We start from the raw sequence: 22,585 nt of genomic DNA on the forward strand, positions 1-22,585 counted from the left end.
ATTTATGCAAAGAAGTCTTCTAAAATTCTGGGATGTAGAAAGACATTCTTCAGCTATCACTAGTAGCCTTCTGAGACACCAGGAATAAGTTCTAAAGAAGGAATAGCAAATTTTCTCTCAAGGCAGTTCTTTTTACAAAATTGACTTGTTCTGCTTTTCTTTACAACTCTGTTCTATTAAGTATTACATATCCTTTACCTAAAAGCCTAATGCTATCTGACATTTAAAGGAAATAATGAACAGTGCTAATTTGATTTTATAGTATGGACAAACTGAATTTAGGAGTTATTGGTCTGTCGAATCCCAAAGGAATTGAACATAGGACCCATAAGAAATGAGTTTTTGAGGGAGTTCAGTTAGTATTGGCAAGAAGAGGTTGACCTATTGTTCCCAGAGATTATAGTTATTAGAACATAGGTACTCTTCACTTTGTCTGGTACTATATTAGCTGAAACTTGAGCATGTCAAAATTACATTTTGCTTTGCATGGTTTCATGGAGCTCAGTGTCATCTTGAGACTGATGTGAATTGGAACCATGTCTTAAGAGTTTCTATGGCATGGGGTGCCTGGGTGGCTCAGTGGGGTAAGCCTCTGCCTTTGGCTCAGGTCACAGTCTTAGGGTCCTGGGATCGAGCCCCGCATCAGGCTCCCTGCTTCCCTCTCTCTCTCTGCCTGCCTCTCTGCCTGCTTGTGATCTCTCTCCATCAAGTAAATAAATAAAATCTTTTAAAAAAGAAAAGAGTTACTATGGCACAACTTAAAGCAAGGACATAGTTCCAGTGTGCATATAGTTCAATTAATAGGATGCATCCAAAATTAGGTTTAATGGTATTAAAAACAACTATTTGAAGTCTCTGGGAAGTGACACAAAAGCAGGGAGAAACTTGAGAAACATTTGCTCTTGAAAGACTTCTCTGAATTTGGGACCTTCTTGCCTGTGAATACTTCATAAACCACCCCATCCCTGCTTCTAGTATAGCAGAAAATCACAGCCTACTGGCTTGAGGGGACAGATGGTGACAGATGAGCTGTGAGTACCAAAGCAGCTGGATATTTGAAGGGGACATTTTAGAAGCAACAGCAGTACAGAAAGACCAAAACCTAAAATCTGAAATATAAATTCTGCCTTAAACTTATTCTACACATGCTTGTGAGAATCCCCTGGGAACTTGGGAAATGGGTAGGTGGAAACTAGAGCAAGATGTCTGTCCTCTTTATTTATTTTATTTATTTTTATTTTTTAAAAATGTTTTATTTATATATTTTAGAGAGAATATGAGTAGTGATAGGGGTAGAAGAGGAAGGAGAGGGAGAGACTCTCAAGCAGACTCTGCACTGAGCACAGAGCCCGACATGGGGTTTGATCTCACAACCCAGAGACCATGAGCTAAGCAGAAACCAAGTGTTGGGGACTTAACCAACTGAGCCACCAGGTGCCCCAAGATGTCTGTCCTTGAAAGAGAACTCCTGGTGAGACTTGCAAATTCCCTGTTGCTTTTGACCTTGTACATTTCCCAAATTTCACACACCCTAGGAAGCAGAAAGCAGAGTCATTACTTAAGGTGTCAGGGCAGGGATGGCTAGGTGGCTCAGTCGGTCAAGCAACAGCCTTCGGCTTGGGTCACGATCCTGGGGTCCTGGGATCGATTTCTGTATCTGGCTCCCTGCTCACTCTGCTTCTCCTTCTGACCCTCCCCCATCTCATGATCTTTCTCATTCTCTCTCTCTCAAATACATAAATTAAAATCTTAAAAAAAAAAAAGAAGGGCAGAAATAAAGGATAACAAAGTAACTACACATTCTGGGAGGACCCCCAAAAGTAAGGGAAATATGGGAAGATGGGTTTCCAAATATAACTCTGCTCAAATCCTTGGCTGATAAAAACACAAGAAAAACCCCAGGGCTAAAAGAAAGAAGTAGCTGGTCATCACATTACCTGATTTCAAGCTTTACTGCAAAGCTGTGATCACCAAGACAGCATGGTACTGGCATAAAAATAGACACATAGACCAGTGAACAGAGTAGAGAGCCCAGATATGGACCTTCAACTCTATGGGTAAATAATCTTGGACAAAACAGGAAAAAATATAGAGCAGAAAAAAAACAGTCTCTTCAATAAATGGTGCTGGGAAAACTTGGCAGCTATATGTAGAAGAATGAAACTCGACCATTCTCTTACACCGTACACAAAGATAAACTCAAAATGGATAAAATACCTCAACGTGAGACAGGAATCCATCAGAATCCTAGAGAAGAACATAGGCTGTAACCTCTTCGATATCAGCCACAGCAACTTCTTTCAAGATATGTCTCCAAAGGCAAAGGAAACAAAAGCAAAAATGAACTTTTAGGACTTCATCAAGATCAAAAGCTTCTGCACAGCAAAGGAAACAGTCAACAAAACAAAGAGGCAACCCACGGAATGGGAGAAGATACTTGCAAATGACAGTACAGACAAAAGGTTGATATCCAGGATCTATAAAGAACTCCTCAAACTCAACACACACAAAACAGATAATCATCTCAAAAAATGGGCAGAAGATATGAACAGACACTTCTCCAATGAAGACATGCAAATGGTTATCAGACACATGAAAAAATGTTCATCATCACTAGCCATCAGGGAGATTCAAATTAAAACCACATTGAAATACCATCTTACACCAGTTAGAATGGCCAAAATTAGCAAGACAGGAAACAACATGTGTTGGAGAGGATGTGGAGAAAGGGGAACCCTCTTACACTGTTGGTGGGAATGCAAGATAGTGCAGCCACTTGGGAGAACAGTGTGGAGATTCCTCAAGAAATTAAAAATAGAGCTTCCCTATGACCCTGCAATTGCACTACTGGATATTTACCCCAAAGATACAGATGTCGTGAAAAGAAGGGCCATCTGTACCCCAATGTTTATAGCAGCAATGGCCATGGTCTCCAAACTGTGGAAAGAACCAATGCCCTTCAGTGGACGAATGGGTAAGGAAGATGTGGTCCATATACACTATGGAGTATTATGCCTCCATCAGAAAGGATGAATACCCAACTTTTGTAGCAACATGGATGGAACTGGAAGAGATTATGCTGAGTGAAATAAGTCAAGCAGAGAGAGTCAATTATCGTATGGTTTCACTTATTTGTGGAGCATAACAAATAACATGGAGGAGATGGGGAGATGGAGAGGAGAAGGGAGTTGAGGGAAATTGGAAGGGGAGGTGAACCATGAGAGACTATGGACTCTGTAAAACAACCTGAGGGTTTTGAAGGGGCGGGGTGGGGGGAGAGTTGGGGGAATCAGGTGGTGGGTATTATAGAGGGCACGGATTGCATGGAGCACTGGGTGTGGTGCAAAAACAATGAATACTGTTACGCTGAAAAGAAATTAAAAAAAAGAAGAAGTAGCTGGAACCTAAAAAAAACTGAGTGGAGATAGCTGCTACAAAAAACTGAGTGGAGATAGCTGCTACACAAAATAGGAGATCCAGACAAGTGAACTGCCTACCAGAACAGGAACAAGAAAGTAACAGTCATCAGAAGAACAAAACAGATTCCAGACTCACTGCCAGGTGTTTTCTCTAGCATTCAGTTTCCAACCCCAAATTACCAGACCTGTGAAAAAAAAATTTTTTTATATTTGGAATCCATTTTTTAAAAAATATTTTCCAATACTCCAGAAAAAAGTTAGTAGAAACTGATTCAAATAGGTTGAGATGTTGGACTGAGCAGGGAAAGACTGCAAAGCTGCTGTTATGATTATATTCAAGGAATTAAGGAAAACATGTTCAAAGAATTGAAGACATGATATCAGTAAGGGACAAGATACGATTCTTAATAGTGAACACCCTCCCCAGAAAAATGGAAACTCTAGAATTGAAAATTATAATAAATGAATGGCAGTTCTTTAAAAGTTCTCAAGAGATTTGATGTAACAACAGAAAAAAGATCAATGACTTGAAGGTAAGTAAAGAAAAAGTATAATCCAGGGGCGCCTGGGTGGCTCAGTGGGTTAAAGCTGCTGCCTTCGGCTCAGGTCATGATCTCAGGGTCCAGGGATCGAGCCCCGCATCAGGCTCTCTGCTCAGCAGGGAGCCTGCTTCCTCCTCTCTCTCTGCCTGCTTGTGATCTCTCTGTCAAATGAACAAATAAAATCTTAAAAAAAAAAAGAAAAGTACAATCCAAAGAACAAGAATCAAAAAGATTGAAGAAGAATAGCAAAAGCCATAGAGACCTGTGTGTTATTAAATAGTTCAACACGTGGGTTATGAAATACCAGAAAGAATGAAAGAAAAGAAAAATGGGAGGACAGTAATACCTGAAGAAATCTTGGCCAAAAATTTTTTGTTTGTTGAAAGCCATTAACTTAAAAATCCAATTAAGGTTAACAAATGCAGCTAGGATAAACCCAAGGAAATCCACATCATGGAATATCATAGTCAAACTGGTGAAAAATAAGGAGAAAAGAGAAAATCTTGAAAGAAGCAAGAGAAGAATGATATGATAAACATCTGGCTTCTTTTCATAAGTAGAAGTCAACTGTCATTGAAATGATAATTCAAAATTCAGAAATAAAGGATATACTAAAATGTGCTGGAAATGTTAAAAATGTGGATAAATATTAATCACTATATGTATATATATATATATTCTTCTTTGAAAATCTTTTAAAACCTTATGACTAGTTAAAGCAAAGATAATACCATTATATTTTTGATTTTATAATGTAAGTCATATATAGATGACAGCAATAGCACAAGCAAGGGGAGTAAACAAAAATAAAATGTATAATTTTCTGGAAATAATCCAAGTTTAATGTTAAGTAACTGTGATACGTTGAAGATACCTGTTTCAATATCTAGAGCAAACACACACACACACACACACACAGGCAAAAAAATGCATAAACCAATGAATGAAATGGACGATAAAGTAAAACTTTTTGTTTGACATAAAAGAAAGGGAAACAGACATTTAAAAAATAGATGAAACAAATAGAAAACAAGGGGGGAAAGCCTAAATCAATATCAGTAAACACAAATATGAATTGGGACAACACACTCTAATCAAAGACAAAGTTTGATAGACGGAATACAAAAGCAAAACTCAACTATGTGTCCCCTTGAAGACATGCATTTTAAATACAGATACATGTATTGATGGGAGGAAAAGGGATAGAATTGTTTTGTGAATAACATATGAAAGCTGCAGTGAATATAAATATCTGGAATATTCTAGAGAAGGCAAAACTATATTGCAGAAAGGAGATCAGTGTTTGCCTGGGCTAAGCTGGAGCTAGGGGACCCACTGCAGAGGGGTTCAAGGGAAATTATTTCAGTGCTGGGAATTTTCTATATTATGATTATGGAAGTGCTCATACACCTATACACAGTTGTCCATATTTATCAAACTTTACTTATAAATGAGTTCATTTTATTGTACATAAATATTTCCTCAATATAGCTGTTAAAAAATAATAGCCAGTTTGGCCTGATTTCTTCCCTTTACTGCCTGCCTCTCATGCAGCGTTATTCCCTAGTGAGAACTAGTATCCCAGTCAGTCCAATTATAAAGCCACCCAAAATAGAAAAGGTAGAGAAGAACAAATCTGGCCAACAAGAGCTTTCCTTCGTTACCTGGGACGATATGTTTTCATGCTGATCTAAGTCAGATGAAACTCAAAAATGGGCAATTCATCAGGAATTAGATTAGCTTTCCTTTAAACTGTCTCCTACTACTCATGAGCCTTATGTTTGGATGGTGATACGACGTAGAAAATATATTTATTCATATTTCATTTTGAAAATAAATTTTTAAATATGTATTTCTGAATGTATATTGGGCTTTCCTGTTACGTTTAATAATATGCTTGTTATTTGGTTAAGTGGAACATGAAAATACAACATATTTAATTTCATTTTTATCCTTAAATGTTGAACTTACATTTTATGAAATGATGCTTTATAATCTTTATTAAATAAATTAGTCTCAGGGCGCCTGGGTGGTTCAGTCAGTTAAGCATCTGCCTTCAGCTCAGTTCATGATCCCTGTGTCCTGGGATGGAGCCCTGTGTCAAGTTCCCTGCTAAGCTTCTCCCTTTCTTCCCCACTCATGCTCTCTCTCCATATCTCTCTGAAATGTCTCTCTCTCAAATAAATAAAATCTTAAAAAAAAAAAGAGTCTCCAAAGATCTTAGAGCTACTTTATAATTTATATATTTTCCTTGCATTATGACTACATTTTTAATATGGATATATATGTGCCTTTTTTTTTTTTTTTTTTTTTTTTTTTTTAGGCCTGGTTGCAGTATGCTGGAAATTTGGGATGTGGAAGACCCTTCCAATACAGCTAATCCTCCCTTATGTAGTGTCTTGCTCAAGGATGGGAGGCCTTACTTCACCACAGTATTTCAGAATAGTATGTACAGAGTATTAAAGGTTAACTGAGAACAAAACCCACCACACTGTGGTGAAAACAAGTGTGTAGAAAACACCCACTTTGCCTTATTTGCATTAATAAAAATCACAAACTTTAACAAGGGGTCCTTAAAAAGAGAAGATATTAAAAACGATCTCAGGTTATTTTGATTACCAAAAGGTAAATTATTTCATCGGTTTCCATTGAATGTCAGCCTTTTAAAGCTTGTTATTTAAATGATTAAATCATTTCATACTGCATAAACAAATGTCCATCCTAGAAGTTGTAAAGAAAAAAAGATCAATGACATTTAATAATTTAAAGGTAAATGTCAGTCCATTTGTACCCAACTAGATGCTTCAGATTTTCTCTAGTACCAGCATGCACCAGCTCAGACTCTTGAAACCACTTACAATATATTAATGCAGTTTCTGAAATGACACTTCCTTAAAATCCTGATACTAATCACAGCTTCTTTACCTCTGTGAGGAAATTTGTGTGTAACCATGTGTTTATTAAGGTTGTTTTTGCTTTTATTAACCCTCGGGAAAGATCTTTACTAGCTTTTAATAGTTTTTATTATTTCAAGTTAAATATTTTTAAAAACAACTTATTTAGTAATGTTTTAAATGTCTTGAAATGTATTTACCCAACCAAATAAGTATTTTCTATTGATTAGTTCCCAGCTGAGGTTCAACAGGTTATTAATCTGTCTTTATAATCCAGTGAATTTTCTTTTAACATTCAAGTAAAATAAAAACTGCTATGATACAAGACCAAATTTGGGGGTTAAAACATAAGCAGAAAAGAAAATCCAGCTAAGTTTATCATTTTTAAGGTTCTAGATCCTGAATGAAGCAAAGGCATTTTTCATCTCCACAGCCCTGAAATTCAGTGGACATAGTCTTTTTGATCACCATCTTTGTAATAACATATTTCTAAATCCTCATTTATTTTTGGTTTTGAATAAGGAAATTGATGTTTTATATATCTCCTCCTCCAATATGAAACCTGTGCAACAGTAATGCTTTGAGAGTGGAGAATAATTATCTTGAAGATACTGCCGAATGCAAAGATAAACACTAGAAAACAAAGATAAACACTCAAGCAGAGAACTGCTTGAGAGACAGTAAATATGCCACATCTGTAGTACTTTAATATCTGCTTTAAATTAGTCATCTTGGAGTTTTTGTAATTCCCTTATGTTCTTGGCCCTCTGCATTTGGACTAACAAAATTACTTAGTTCTATAGGTTACTTCATGTATGGGAGGTAGGAGATTATATTTAAGAAAACTGATAAAATTATTTTTCAACTTTTGTAATTGTAAAATATTTTAATACAGGATACAAAACATCTAAGAAAGCATGCCCCATTTTATCAGTATTTTCAAATAACTTATTTGGGCCTAAGTATGGGGCAAAGAAGGAAAGGAGACTTAACATCTAATATTCATAAAAATAAAATACATTTTGGATGATATTTTCATAGGCAATATTTTAAAGAAGTTGGTAGAAGTTTTTAAAAGAAGAGCTGTATTAGCTAATAAAATATAAAAGTATACTTATGTGAATTGACATAGGATAACCAATAAAATTATTTTCAACTTTTATAGTCATAAAGTATTTTAAACACAGGATGCAAAGCAAGCTAAGAAAGCATGCCACATTTTACTTACTTCAGCATTTTCAAATAATCTGTTTTGGTGTGTGGGGCAACAAAGAAAAAATATAAAACCTAATATTCATAAAATTAACACAGTTTTGATGGTGTTGTCATAAAAGCTATTTTTTTAAAAGTTGTAACTCAACAACAGAAAGGGAAGAATAGTATTAACTAGTTAAATGTCCCATACAGATAAAATGTACTACTATGGATTGTGTTACTTTCATGTACTATGTATATTTGAAAATTAAAAAAGCACTTGAAGATCCTCTGTGTGTTTTCTATCTTTTCTCATCCTTTACTAAGCATACATTTTGACATTGAAATAATTCCAATATGAAGGTAGAAATCACAGGTCCCTGAATTTATCAACAGTGTTTACACAGGCAGTGATCTTTCTTAGCTGTTTAAAAACAACTCTGCATCATCTCACACAGAAGTCAGTGTACTGTGATGGAAATAGTGTGAGCTTTGTAACTAGATGAGTCTAATTTTAAATCCTGGCACTTCTGTTTACCAGGTGGATCACCTACCATCCATTTGAACAATATCTATTGAGTGCTTACTATATGCCAGGCACTGTGCTAATTCAGCTCGGTCATGTTATAGGACTGAGCTTCAGTCTCTTCACCTGGAAATTAGAACTCACATTACCTATTTGACAGTGTCCTGATGAGGATTAGTAAGGTGGTGTGTTAAAGCGCTTGGCACATGTAGGTAAGTCACTCAACAAATGTTCGTTCCATACAGTCGTTCTCCCTGCGTTCTAAATAACCAGCTTAGTAGTATCAAGTTATATAGTAGGTTATTTCATCTCGGAATTTCAAACAGTTCTACCTTTATTCTGTGTCAATAAATAGGAATACTGGGCTACAGCTTGCTTTTGTACGAATAAGGCTATTGGCTTCTTTCCTGTACATATTGTTTATTTTTTTGAAATGTGAAGACTGTGCGTGAACACTGCAGGTTGGGTGATGATAGATTTTCCTCAGAGCAGGGCAGTGTCTTCCTTCGTTTCCTATGCTTTTATTTATGTGCACCTATTTGAAACTGGCTAGAAGTGAGTTGCACACAAGCTACAACAACCCCCCCCCCCACTTTCTGCTTGTCAGAATCTGATGTACAGCTTCAGTGAACAATATGTGTCTTCTACTCTTCTGCTGCTAATACACACCACATCAAAAAACAGAGTACTTTTCATGTAAATTTTAACTTTTAAAAAAAATTGCATTTGAGGGAGAGGGAGAAGCAGACTCCCAACTAGGCAGACAGCCCGACACGGGGCTTGACCCAAGGACTCTAAGATCATGACCTGAGCTGAAGGCAGACATTTAATAGACTGAGCCACCCAGGCACCTCTCATGTTGATTTTAATAATAAAACTATATTTCATTTGATAAGTGTCTATTATACAAGAAATACAAACTCATGGAATTTTTGTTTTCAAAAACAATTTGAAAGAAGGATAAATATTCAACAAGAACCATTACTCTCCGTTTTCTTCCAACTGGTAGGCATATTTTGCTTGTTTTCTTTTAACATAATTTAATCCACTTCAGGTTTTGTTCTTTACACAGCAGATGTGAAAAAGTTTTACAGAGACTATTTTAATGGCTACCTAATATCCCATCAGGTGTGTGTTGGCAGGGGGGGACCCTACTGAGTGATTTCCACGTTTACTCCTGCATGTATGTGTATGTAGAACAGCACTACAATGGATATTTTAGTGCAGTAAGATTTTTAAATTTTCAGATTATTTCCTTAGGATTGTTTCCATAAAGTTAAATTTCATTTAAAAAATGTGGATGCCCTTAAAGCCTACAATGCAGTTCACCTCAAATTGCCTTTACAAAAGGATTATACACACCACCTGAAGTCCATATGACAATACTCATTTCACAACACCCTCATTAACATTGGTCAGGCTTATTAAAATTATTTCTTGTTAATTTGTGACACTCAGAGTTATTCATTAATTTACATTTGTTCCATGGCTTCTGTGGTTGGGTACCTATTCACATCTGTTAAATGGCTGCATTTCCTTTTGTGTATTGCCTCTTTGCATTCATCTGCATTTATATGTGTCTAGCCCAGCACAGAGATTGTCTGTGTTACAGACACTGATTTTTTAGTGACACCGTCTTGTCATTGTTCAGTAATGTTGTTGAAGTTGCCATGTGAGTTAGGATATTCTTACTACTCTGTAGGCTGGAGATTATACTTCAGCTGTTTAAAGTAGTTTATAATTTGTACCATATTCAATATATCATATTTAATATTAAATACCAAGTCTCAAAGTCTCCGTGCCTTACCCGTTTATTTTATTTATTTTTTAAGATTTTATTTACTTATTTGACAAAGACACTGCAAGAAAGGGAACACAGTAGGGGGAGTGGGAGAGGGAGAAACAGGCCTCCTGCTGAGCAGGGAGCCTAATGGGGGCTTGATCCCAGGACCCTGCAATCATGATCTGAGCCAAAGGCAGACTCTTAATGACTGAGCCACCCAGGCGCCCCACCTCACCTGTTTAAATAGATTCAGTGATCATAATTCACGGCTGGATACTGTCAACTTTGTAAGTTATGTATGAAATTTCTGAAACCATTATTGCTCTAAACTGGGTTGCTTTTTATAGCACATAGAAAGCAGGATTAGTAAATTTTTAACAGTTTTGGCCTCATGTGAACTAGTGGAGTTTCATGTCCAATAAAAACTCCCTATGTTCTTAATCTTTAGAAAGTATATTCTCTGTAGCTCTGTTCATATTCTTTGATAAATCCATTGAGTCTCCTCGAAAGAGGGAAGTTTAGAAATAAGGGGAAGGAAAATCTCTTTTTGAATATTCTATTTTAACCATGAGAAGCAAAGGGAAAATTTGAAAAGAATAGCTAAGTATATAACTTAATGCATAAAAATAAAATTTAGATGGGTCAAGAACTTAGAACTTCTAAAACTGAACTTTTAGAAGGAAATGGGGAAATGCAATTTAAAACCACATGACAAGGGGCGCCTGGGTGGCTCAGTGGATTAAGCCGCTGCCTTCGGCTCAGGTCATGATCTCAGGGTCCTGGGATCGAGTCCCACATCGGGCTCTCTGCTCGGCGGGGAGCCTGCTTCCCTTCCTCTCTCTCTCTGCCTGCCTCTCTGTCTACTTGTGATCTCTCTCTGTCAAATAAATAAATAAAAATCTTTAAAAAAATAAAATATAAAAAAAAAAAAACCACATGACAAAATATACAAGTCTAATAGTAATTGGTGAGAACAGGGAGCAACAAGAACTCATGAAACTGTAGTAGGAGGACAAATTGATACAGCTCTCTTGGGAAATAATTTGTTATTACCTAATAAATTTTTAAAAATACGCAGTCCCTGCAACCTACAATTTTACCCTAAAGAAATGCTTGTGCAAATATGCAAGGGAAAACAGTTGCAGGAATAGTTATGGAAACTGGGTGCCTGGGTGGCTCAGTCAGTTAAGTGTCAAACTCTTGATTTTGGCTCAAGTCGTAATCTTGGGGTCATGGGATCAGGCTCTGCCTAGGGCTCCATGCTCAGCACGAAGTCTGCTTATCCCTCTCCTTCTGCTCCTCCCCACTGTTCATGCTCCTTCTTTCCTTCTCTCCCCTCACAAATAAATAAACTTTTTAAATCTTAAAAAAAATATTTATAGAAGCATTATTCTTATCTTGGGAGGACAGAAGCTGAAAACAGCCTAAAGGACCACCAATAGACCAAATAAAATGGAATATCATACAGGAGTGAAAATGATCTATTCATGTATCAGGAAGACTGAATCTCAAATACAGTGTAAAGAATAAAAAACTAAGTTACCAGGCATGGGACATGTGTGTAAATATGTACGCCACTTATATATAGCCTAAAAGCAAAGATCGATGGCAAAACAGTAAAAACACAGGCACGATTAATGCAGAGCATAGGCGAGTGATCACTTCTAGCAGAGAACGTAATCCAGGAGGGACCTCGGCTGCTTCAACCATCCTGTTCAAGTTCTTGACTGAGTGTTAGGTAGGTAAGTGTTCATTTTATAGTTCTTTAAGATTTACATATGCTTTATAATGTTTGATATATTTTACACTCTTCAAAGTAGGGCTCTGATATCACATCAATGGTTCTTAAACATCAGATTCTCTTCCAGTAGCCCTTGTGTGCTTAAACAAGCATCAGGAGTTGTTCTGATGACTGAGGTCTAGCTAGCCAAGCATTGTCAGCCTGTGTCATTGAGCTTCCACTCGTGTGTTACTAGTTTCTTGAAACAGCAGATGGTGTGACAGTGCCTTTATTGAACAGCAAAAACGTAATAGAAATTTTGATAGAAATTTGATTATTTAAAAATTTTTTCTATGAAAGGAATTCACGTGCACTAAGGAAAAGTTGGAAAAATCCTGAATAGTAGTGAAAAGAAAAAATATGATTTTCTAGTACAGCTTTTTAAAAATTGCCACATCATGGTTCATTGGGCTTTGAAGAAAGACAGCATTCATAGAAATTGTATTACAATTCATAATTCATTTTGTTGTCAAGATGAGCAATATAATGGCTTTGTCGTGGCCTTAAAATAGCGTCCATAGGATGAGAACTCTGTATTTGCAACCAAGCACAGTAGATTTGATAGCCTATGTCTATTAGATACCCATGTTCCATATAATATATAGAAACATTACAAATTGGATTTTTTTTTAATGTCAAGATTTTTACTGTCCAACTTGAAGATAGTACATTGATTAGGACTTCAAATTAGGCTCTCTGTTTCTCTTGAATCATGTTAAATTATTTTTTTTAACCTCTTCTGCTGATTAAATACCAAAATTAGAAAGAAATACAAAATGAACCTACTTAATAACACATCCATAAAGAGCTGTTTTTTTCCAAAAGAAAAAATTTCTAGCCTGGTTTTCAGTAATATTAAACAGGAGACATTGCTTTTCTTTGAAATGAGGCCTAATCAAGTATCCAGTTTTGAGCTTAGATGCTAACTGGTGGTAACCATCCCTGACAGACGCCCTGGCACAACTGAAGGGATACTTGAGCAGACCCTGTCACTTCACAGAAGACTTTCCTCCCATGGATGCTGCTTGATCTGCATCTTAAAGGGAAGGTAAGGGGCACCTGGGTGGCTCAGTGGGTTAAAGCCTCTGCCTTCGGCTCAGGTCATGATCCCAGAGTCCTGGGATCGAGCCCCACATGGGGCTCTCTGCTCAGCAGGGAGCCTGCTTCCTCCTCTCTCTCTCTCCTGCCTCTCTGCCTACTTGTGATCTCTCTCTGTCAAATAAATAAAATCTAAAAAAAAAAAGGAAGGTAAGAAGTAACCAACTCAATGGGATGGTGGAGGGGGAAGGCACTTTCCAGGGAGGCAAAGTAGCATGTGCAGGAGCCCAGAACCACTGAGGCCCGTGGCTCGGTGCACGTCTCAGTCCAGGACGTGCACTTTGCTTCTGTGAAAGCACGGGCATGCTGAGGCGCCTCCTGTAAACTGGACAGAGACAAGCAGCTCATGCAAGTGGTAGGGTTTAAGGAAAACCCGCCTCCGCTGTGGGAAGATGGAGTCCACGCCCTTACTCTCCCGTCTGGCAGCTCCAGGGCTCCATTTCTCTGGAAACTTTATAATACCTTCCTCCCGGAATCGTGAGGATCCAGCAAGAAACCCCATGTGGGAGTGGGTCATCCAGTAGTATACTTACGGTCCATCTTAACTCCTGAAGACGTCGAGGCAACTTCGAATTGGATGTGCATAGGAGGCGGCTCTGAGAGGTATTAGTAATCCGAAAGGACAAATCACAAGATCCTTTTCATTTGGCTTTGAATCATGTTAGAGGAGCTTTTACAGACAGAAACAAAGAGAAACAAAAAGAACTCACTTATTAGGCTCAGCTGAGATTAAAATTCATTTGTACCCTTTGAAGGCATATAGACCATGGCCCTTATTTTTAAAATTCCTCGGAACAACTGTGCTAATGCATGGATAGGTACTGAGATGACTCAGATGAAGCCACAAAGGCCCTTTATGGAAGATGCTGAACTGATGAGAGCCCCCAAGGATGTAGGAACTGGCATCTACAGAAAAGTAGCTCCTCTACTGGGGCGGGGGGGAGCTTGGTCACACAGCGCCAACGGAGAGGCCCAGCGGATACAAAGGGGATCTTAACAAGAATAAGTCTTTTTAAACTAGTGTTGTGTGGCAGCCACAAAGGCACATTACCGTTGGGACAGTCCTCCAGGGAGGAACTTACTGTCCAGCAGCCAGAGTAGAGTTCGCCGACCATCCCCAACCTACGCCCTGGCAGCTTCTGGCCTGGCCTCAAAGAGGCCCCACTCTTCTGAGCAGTCCTGAGGGGTGACAGCATGGCGGGTGCGAGGGCCTGGCCATTTCCGCCCAGGGCTGGACTCCCCAAACGGGCAGCCTCTTCTGTGGAGCTCCTCACTGAGTCAGCCCAGACATGCTCAGGCATCCCTTGCTCCTCCTCTCCGGGGTCTGGGATGGGCCTCGCAGCCGTCAGGCCTCCTCACCCAGCTCACTTCCTCTCAGGGCCATATCTGCCATCAAGCCCCTTGCCCTCCTTTCTCCATCTCAGCTTCTGTTTCCTGAGGACATTGCTAGGTCCATAATCAAAGGCGCGAGACTGATACAACGTGAAGGTCAAGCAAAGCTTTATTTTGCTCCAAGCATCAAGAATCAAACCGACCAGTCGGAGGTGCCTCTTACAGAGAGGGCGACCCCTCCAAGCCTCACAGACTAACTTTTAAAGCACAAAGGCCATGTGGTTGAGCCTGGCCACACACAGGTGGCCAATGAGACTAACACACAGAGAAAGCTGCACAGTCATGCTAGGTCACACACGGGTGGCCAACTGAATTACAATTCACCCCATAGTAGCTATTTGAACTAGCCTATCACCTTGGTCAGAATTGGCGCCCAAAAGGTGGGGCTCACACTCCTTGCGACTTATCCCTGCATCCGGGCTCTGGGCTCTGTTATCTCCACCTGACCTGACCTACCCTTGTATTTGGGCTCTGTTACCTGGGACTGGCCAACCATATTATACTAGTTTCCCAGACTTGCTTTTAAGTAAGTCCCCTTGGGGGAGGCAGGGTCACTTTAAGTTTTACTGCATAAACAACAAAATGGCTGTTTAATCCAAGATGGAATTGTTCTGGCTACATAGGCCCTTAACGACATGAGCTCATCTAGGCAGATTACTAGCTCACATCCTAGGCAGAGCAAGTTCAGACTTCTGTTTCAGTCTGGCGGGGTATCTGACAGATCCTGTTCCTCCCTGTGTATGTGGGTTTTACAAATACAGAGAACCTTACTGACTGCAGAAAGCCTACTTTCATTCATGCTACTTGGCCATGGATTTTCCTGACCATTCAGAGATGGTGCCACCAACAAAACGCACCCTACTGGGGTGCCCAGGGTAATTCCGAGGAGCCTTTTTGCACAGCAGCTATTGTCAAGAGAGGGGACCAGACCTTATGCCTATGCGATGCCCGTCTTTTCTCACAGTTCCGGACACTCATCAGATCGCAGGATTCTCCAAATGGAGAAAAGTCATTTGAGAAAGGTAGAGACCAGGCATTCAAGCCAATAAGGCACAGTACATTCACACTGTGCAGATGAAGAGTTAAATGCTGAAATTTGGTCAGGATATTAATCTAGCCTAGTCCAATTATTTTAAATGATGAGTCAGGCTTTATTAGACTCTCTTTACAATATTGTGAAAAGCAAAACTATCTTAATCTGAAATACAGACTTGTTTGTTCCCCCACACTTACCAAAAAGTTTACTGTATTATGAAAACTGGTTTAATTTTTTTTAAGACCCTCTAAAAGCATGTAGAAATTCATTTTATATATACTTAGTGCCATCTGCTGGCTGTGATGTATCATAACATCTGTCATGAAATAGAAAAATTGTTAAGTAGCTAGTTTGCATTTGTTTTAACAGGTAACAGGAGAAATTGGGAGAGAAACAGAACTCACAGAACAAACTGCACTTTTGGTTGTGATTATGTTGGCAAACGGTGATAGAACAGTCATTCCTGGCTCTTCTTTGCCCTACCCCTCTGCACTATGACTTCCGTCTCTCTCCGCCTTCTGCCTCTGGAGCTTCTCTTTCATTTTCACCCTTGCCTCCCTGTCCAAGAGCACAGGTGCTGCCAGCATCACAAGTGTCACTCAGCAATAACGAACTGCAGAAATCTCCAGCGTCTCTTTGTCCCACCTGGGCTCACATCGTCCCTTCAATCTAATAAGGTCTCCCCTGTCTTCTGGCTTCCTCTTGCTGCTCACCCATCATCTCTCTGCCCAAGTCCCTTCCTCTTGGAAGTGGGTCCTGCCCAGTTCCTCCGTGGTCCGCTAATACCACGCCACTTGCCATGTTGTCTGATTGCTTAAAAATTATCTGTTTGCCTTCAGAAGCCTCTTATTGAGCTATGCACCACTTACAGAATGTGTGTCTTATTTCCTTCTGGGTTCCTCCACCCAGCACCGTACCCAGAACATACGAGATGCTCAGTAAATGTTGCATGAAGGTATAATGTGGAAAATGGTCAGGTGAAAGGGAAAAACAGAGATAGGGTGCTTGGTGACCCCCTTGGGTCATTTTTCTCCTATTTTCTGTCTGTACCACATGGCTAACTTATCCAAAAATCATTCAATATATTCCTAATTATTCCTTAGGTAGCCAGCACCACATTGGATGTTCTGAGGGACAAATCCAAAATATTAGGATGTGGATTAAGACTGGGTTTGAATCCCTGCTCTATCACTTACTGAGCTATTCATTTGACACTTAAAATTTTCCTCTGTACACACTAGAGGTATTAAGGGGTATCCCTCAAAATGATCTGCTGAAGTAAAAAATGAGATAATACCCATAAAATATAAAATAGAGTAAGCGCCCAGCAGGATGCTTTCTGTTGCTCTTTTTGTCCTTGTTCTTGCTAAAGTCAGATCAGCACAGAGCACCTGCTGACTGGGTTGGGTTTCCAGTCTCCACTCAATACTTTTTTAATTCTTCAGGGACCGTCCGTTCCCTCTAGAGTCTACTACCAACACCTCACGAGGCCAATAGGGGAAGCTTTGCAATGGTGTTGTTTCTCTGATGAGGGCTAACTTAGTTCTTTAATTTGAAGAAGCCATTATGGGAGACTCAGAAAATGCACACAGCCTAAATATATGACTATAGCTTATGTGGCAAAACAGCGATGGCTATAGTATAATGGTATTTTAAGTTTTAAAATAACTTTGATTCTTCTCAGGTGTTCTTTCCCTCCAAGTATAAAATAAGAAACACGATGATACAACCTTTGGAGTTTGGCTTCTGACATACTCTTCACCAGTAAAGGCAAAGCAAATTGAAATAGATAAATGACTGTTTCTCATTTGGAAACGCATCTAAATACCGTCGAGGGAGTTGAGGTGCTGGGCACAAATTTTACCTTATGTCACAGCCTAGTGAGTGGAGGACGGGGTGTGGGGGTGGAGGTGGCTGTCTCTGTTTACTCTTGGTGGGACTTTGTAAATGCTTCTCTAAATTTGTTTTACAGCAGATGATTTTACCTTCACAGAATCAGAAAACAAGAAGGCAAACAGAGGCAAAGGTTCGTGCCTTGGTTCATTTTCTTAAGAAGATTTTATTTATTTATTTGAAAGAGAGGGAGTGAGAGAGAGAGAGAGAGAGAGAGAGAGCATGAGCAGGAGGAGGGGAGAAGACTTTTCCTGCCAAGCAAGGAGTCTGACCTGGGGCTCTGTCCCAGGACCCACTCACGCGCCCCAGGCATGGTCCTTTAGTAAGTGATTCTGTTGCTCTTTTTCCTACCTTCTACTCCCACTGCCTCAAACAAGGTGAGAAGGGGAGGAATGCTGAAGAGAGAAGATGTGGAGGGAAAGGAAGGAATTGGTGGTTGGCAGATGGTAGGTGTCTGGGTTGCACCATGTTGGAACAGCTTCCCAGAACCTCTTATTGGGTAGAGCCACATTGCAGACATTTCTAGTAGGACACTTGGGGTTTAAGATCATCCACATAGGTTGGAGAGTCAGTCTGACCTGCCTCAGATTTTCTGCATTCTGCACTCTGTATTGACCATGGCTTTTACTTACCATAACAGGTGATTCTCTTTGGACAGTATTTTCCCACTACTATCACCACCCAAGAAAAAACAAACTTAAATGTCAATTTCAGAATATTTTAGCTAATGCCATGTCTGATATTAGGTGGTTTATAATTATGGAATCACATACATTCCTATAACATAAAATATTCTATGTCAAATACCTTCATACTTTTAAATCTTCACACACACACACACACACACGCCCATACTTCTATTCAATAGGTCCACAGTATGCCAGAAGCAGGGCCATAGAAAAGTAGAAAGAGACCCTCCATGAAGAGACTTTTTGCCAACACCATTCCCTCCTGCGGGAAAATTAATATAGTCACCATAGTAAAGGCAAGAAATTTGGTGTTATAACAATTTTCTCAACTGAGTCTCTGGATACATCAGACATTAGAAGATAAATATGAGAGTATAGCAAAAGTATAGAGACTCTCTACAATGTCCCCTATTTTGTTCTCCAGATCAGAAAAATAGGCAGGAAGAAAATTTCTGCTTTTTGTTTTAGGTTCCCCACTATGCTGATAAAGACTCCAATTGCAGAACAATGGCATTTTGGTGCCTTTACTCTCTACTTACTTTCATTTTCCTTGAGGGTATGAAATGCACCTTAATAGGAAAGCAATTTCTTGGTATGCCTGAAACCCAGTTCAATGCCTGGCTTCTCACAAGTACTTGGTAAATGTTTTCAGAATAAGTTTCTCATTTCAAACAGATCCCACATGCATGGTTCCCATGGAGAACCAGAACTGGGCAAATAAGGGAAATCAGTGGGGCTCTTGAAATTAAAAGAAGAAAGTAGCTGAGCATCTTGCGGTGTTGCTCTGATGGAGTCCACTCTTTGAGGACACATATCTATCTTTCCTGTGGCAGCTGCTTCTCTCCTGCCTGACCAGCAGAACACCTTTCTTGCAAGCAACTCGCTCTAGTTTGGATTTCTAAGGGCATTTCGGCTCTAAAAAAGCCCGTGTTCTGTGTGTGACTCATTGGCGCTAACACTTTTCCTCCAGGGGAGGGGGGAGAAAAGAGAAGCAGCTAAAAACACACAAAAATGTCAAAATGACCAAAGCTTTTGGATTGGGGGTGGGAACTAATGTGAGCCCTGGAGTTCTGGGGAGGTCTATCAGCACAAGAAATTTGAGGACATAGGTAAAATAATGAAAATACTTACGGTTGATAAACCCAAGCAAACATGGGTAGCAAAGAGACTGGAGGGCAGCGTAGGCATCATTTGAAAAGCAGGGAAGTTTCCATTTAGTGTTTCTTCAAGGGAGCTCCAGAAGCTGAAGTGGGTGACTTCTTGATATCACATTCAGACCCCCAATTCAGTCGAGTTTAACTCGGTGAAGTGCTTTGGGAGTACCTCTCACATAGCCAGTGACAGAAGGAGCAGTGGTAAAGACAGCCTATTAACCACGATTTTTATTTTCTGGATTTTGGCACTTGGACATCGGGGCACCTGCTGACCCTGGAAGGACGGCCTCTCTCCGGGAGAGCTAATTCCTGGGGATGACAGGCAACTACAAGGGCACCTTTCATGTACACACTAACCAATCCCTAGGCACCCTCCCCAACCACCCACTTTATATGCTCCCACATTCCAGGCCATCACCCACCTGCTCTAACCACCAGAGCCAGGGATCAGGCAACTAGGGACAGCCCCTTTACCCCAGCCCTGGCTGCAATTATTCAAACTAACCAATTCCCAACTTACTCACACTTGCTTACCCATTTCCCCCCATAGAAACCACTGTGAAGCCCCCTTTGCCCACATTCCCCACCACTTTCCTCCACCTCCTGAGTGGCCTCGGTACTTCCCATGCAGCATGGCATGGGGTGCCCCCTCCGCTGGGGAGCTGCGAGCTTTCTTCCTGAAAGTCATCGCCATGGCCGTGTGTCTTCCTGTGCACAGTTAAAAGGAATCTGAAGGCCCAGATCTGGGACATTGACCACCAGGTGGGGAAGGAAATGGACAAGGAAGAGCTGGCTGAGAACGAAGGCACTGGCACGCCTGTGATAACTCAGAGAAATGGCTAATTGGCAGGGACCTGAAGAGATGTTCGCAGAGTCCTGCAGCTCACTGGCCCATGGCGGGGTCACCAGCAAAGAAGAGGATCCTGCTTCCCGTCCAGGGAGCTCAGGTCTCTGCTCTCCAGACTAAGGGGGTTCCCTGTAACCTCGGCTCCTCTGCTGCCTTGCGTGAAGCCCAAGTCCATGGCCCAGGTGTCTGAAGTGTTTTTTGTTTACAGGCACACATTTGCTGGAATTTAAGATTCTCTGGAGGAAATCAAACTCCCATCTGAAGCAATTTGGTGACAGTGTGAGCTCTGTGTGTGTGTGATTCAGTGTAGTTCCTGAGGGTGCGAAGCTGTTCCCAGAGATGTGTGATAGATGTCTCATTCAGCCAGACAGGGCAGGTGCTCAATTTGGAACATGCAGGTGAATGGCTGATGTGACATCGTGCTGGTACCTCTCAGGTGCAGAGTTCCCCAAGTATGGAAAAGTCTTGGAAAATAACACGAAATTGCCTTGCCTGCACTCACACACCAGTAGAATGTAAATGCTTTTTTTTTTTTAACTTAAAAAAAAAAAAAAAAAAAGACACACCAGTTGAAGGCTTTTGTTCCACCATAGAATGGAAATGCTACAGCAGCGCCGAGCCCAGTGATGTCGGTGAAGCATGGAGCTCCGTGTGCTTGGTTATTAATGCAATCAGAGACACTGAGGAAGGCAGAAAACATATTCTTAAATGATGTCTTCATGCAAAAGTAAAAGTGAATGACTTGTGAAGGTCTATTGAGCTGTGCGCTATGCAGCTGAGGGAAATTGAAATCAGAACTGCCATTATGGGTCTCGGTTGACTCAGATTCTCCATTTCAATTTCTTCACGGTGATTAATAATTGTGGGTTGAAGGGAGAGACAACTGACTTCCCGCTGCTTTAGTTTACCTGTCTCTGAAGTAGCCGGGATTCAGGGGGACCTCTCCCACTCGCTCCAGGACGCTCATGGTTGTGAAGTGTTGATCTTCTCAGGGATGAGCCACTGTTGTCCCAGGCCAGTTCTCAGGGACGTGTGGTATATTGTTGTTAGCGGACAGGTTTAACAAAACCAGAAAAATACCACTCACTGGCATCACTCATGATGCCAAGAATCAGGAAGTCAATTTTAAGGCAAAGTCAGACAATTAAAAATATTTTTTAAATCACATTTCTACTATGTGTCAGAGACTGGAAGAAGCCTAGAAGGCGGATAAAAATTCTCTGCCCTCAAGAAACCTCTAGGAGGAAACAGACCTACAAACCAACAATGACACTAAGTATTATGGGTAACGATTGTAGGAGCAGTAGGGTATGTTTCCAGTATGGGAACATAAAATTGGGACCCTGGATCATTATGATTTCTGAAAGGTTGAAAGGTACCAATATGTAAATGAGTCACATGCGGACTAACAGACAAAGCAAATCAGATTCCCTCAAAGTCTCTAAAATCCCCACATAACCAGCATTCCTAATCCAAGTTGTATATAGAATTCACTGTTAGATGTCAAATATTACTGAGGCTAGCTTCTCTGGCCAAGATGAAGTGAGCCCTCAGCCTATTTTCCCCACAAACTGTAGCTAAAAGTCAATACAAAATACCCCAACTCCTTAAGGAATCTGAAAAGCAGACAGTGGAAGGTAAGTTGGAGAGGAAAGACAAAATTTAAGAAAAACCAGTATTGGGATATTTGGGGTTATTTTTCCTCTTTCATGTCACTGTTTTGACCTAATCGTGGCCCCAGTTATGGAATGGCACACAGACACAGACATCAGAATTCTGAGAGAAAACTCCTTTCTTGACCAGAGCAGGAAAGGGGGCCCCATGAGCTGAAGAGTGTGCCACACACTGACTTTTTTGCTTTATTCCCCCTCTTACCTCTCACACAGGAGTGGCCCCTGTCTGGAACTTCACCACAGTGGCTATGGGCCTGAGCCCTAAAGCACCGAGGAAAGACTAATCTCTCTTGTCAGAGGAATCTGGCAGAAGGGTGCCCAGTGGTCCAAAGAGTATGGAAGAAGACTCCATTATTGTTTTCACTCTTTTTTCCCCCTCACCATTTTGCCCAGAATGCAGCACCAGTCATTAGGAATTGGATAACACAGTGGCCTGAATAAGTTCTCAGAAGAACTTGGCCTTTTGGTCAGAAGAACCAGGTACAAGTATTCCTGGGGACCTGAGAGTGTGAGGGAAATCTGGGAGAGATTAGAATTGGAGGACAGAAAGCTCTAGTTCTGTGTACAAACCAACAGGACGCCTGGGCTAGTGAGGAAGCTGCATATGCATGAAAACAGACCCAAAGCAGCATGGCCACTACTCAGATCTGAAGCCTCCATCCCAC

General features: G+C 40.4%; 1 protein-coding gene across 1 annotated transcript in view; it reads left to right on the plus strand.

The window, feature by feature from the left end:
* DPY19L2 (dpy-19 like 2) overlaps nucleotides 1-8,328 on the plus strand; it is a 94,714-nt gene extending 86,386 nt beyond the window's left edge. Inside the window, exon 22 of the mRNA XM_059396584.1 lies at nucleotides 6,285-8,328. Within this exon, the coding sequence (XP_059252567.1) occupies nucleotides 6,285-6,435 (151 nt within the window). The 3' untranslated portion in view covers nucleotides 6,436-8,328. The remainder of the gene's footprint in view (nucleotides 1-6,284) is intronic.
* The last annotated feature ends 14,257 nt before the right edge of the window (nucleotides 8,329-22,585 follow it).

The sequence above is a fragment of the Mustela nigripes genome, chromosome 4 (assembly GCF_022355385.1).
Source record: "Mustela nigripes isolate SB6536 chromosome 4, MUSNIG.SB6536, whole genome shotgun sequence".
NCBI classification, from domain to species: domain Eukaryota; kingdom Metazoa; phylum Chordata; class Mammalia; order Carnivora; family Mustelidae; genus Mustela; species Mustela nigripes.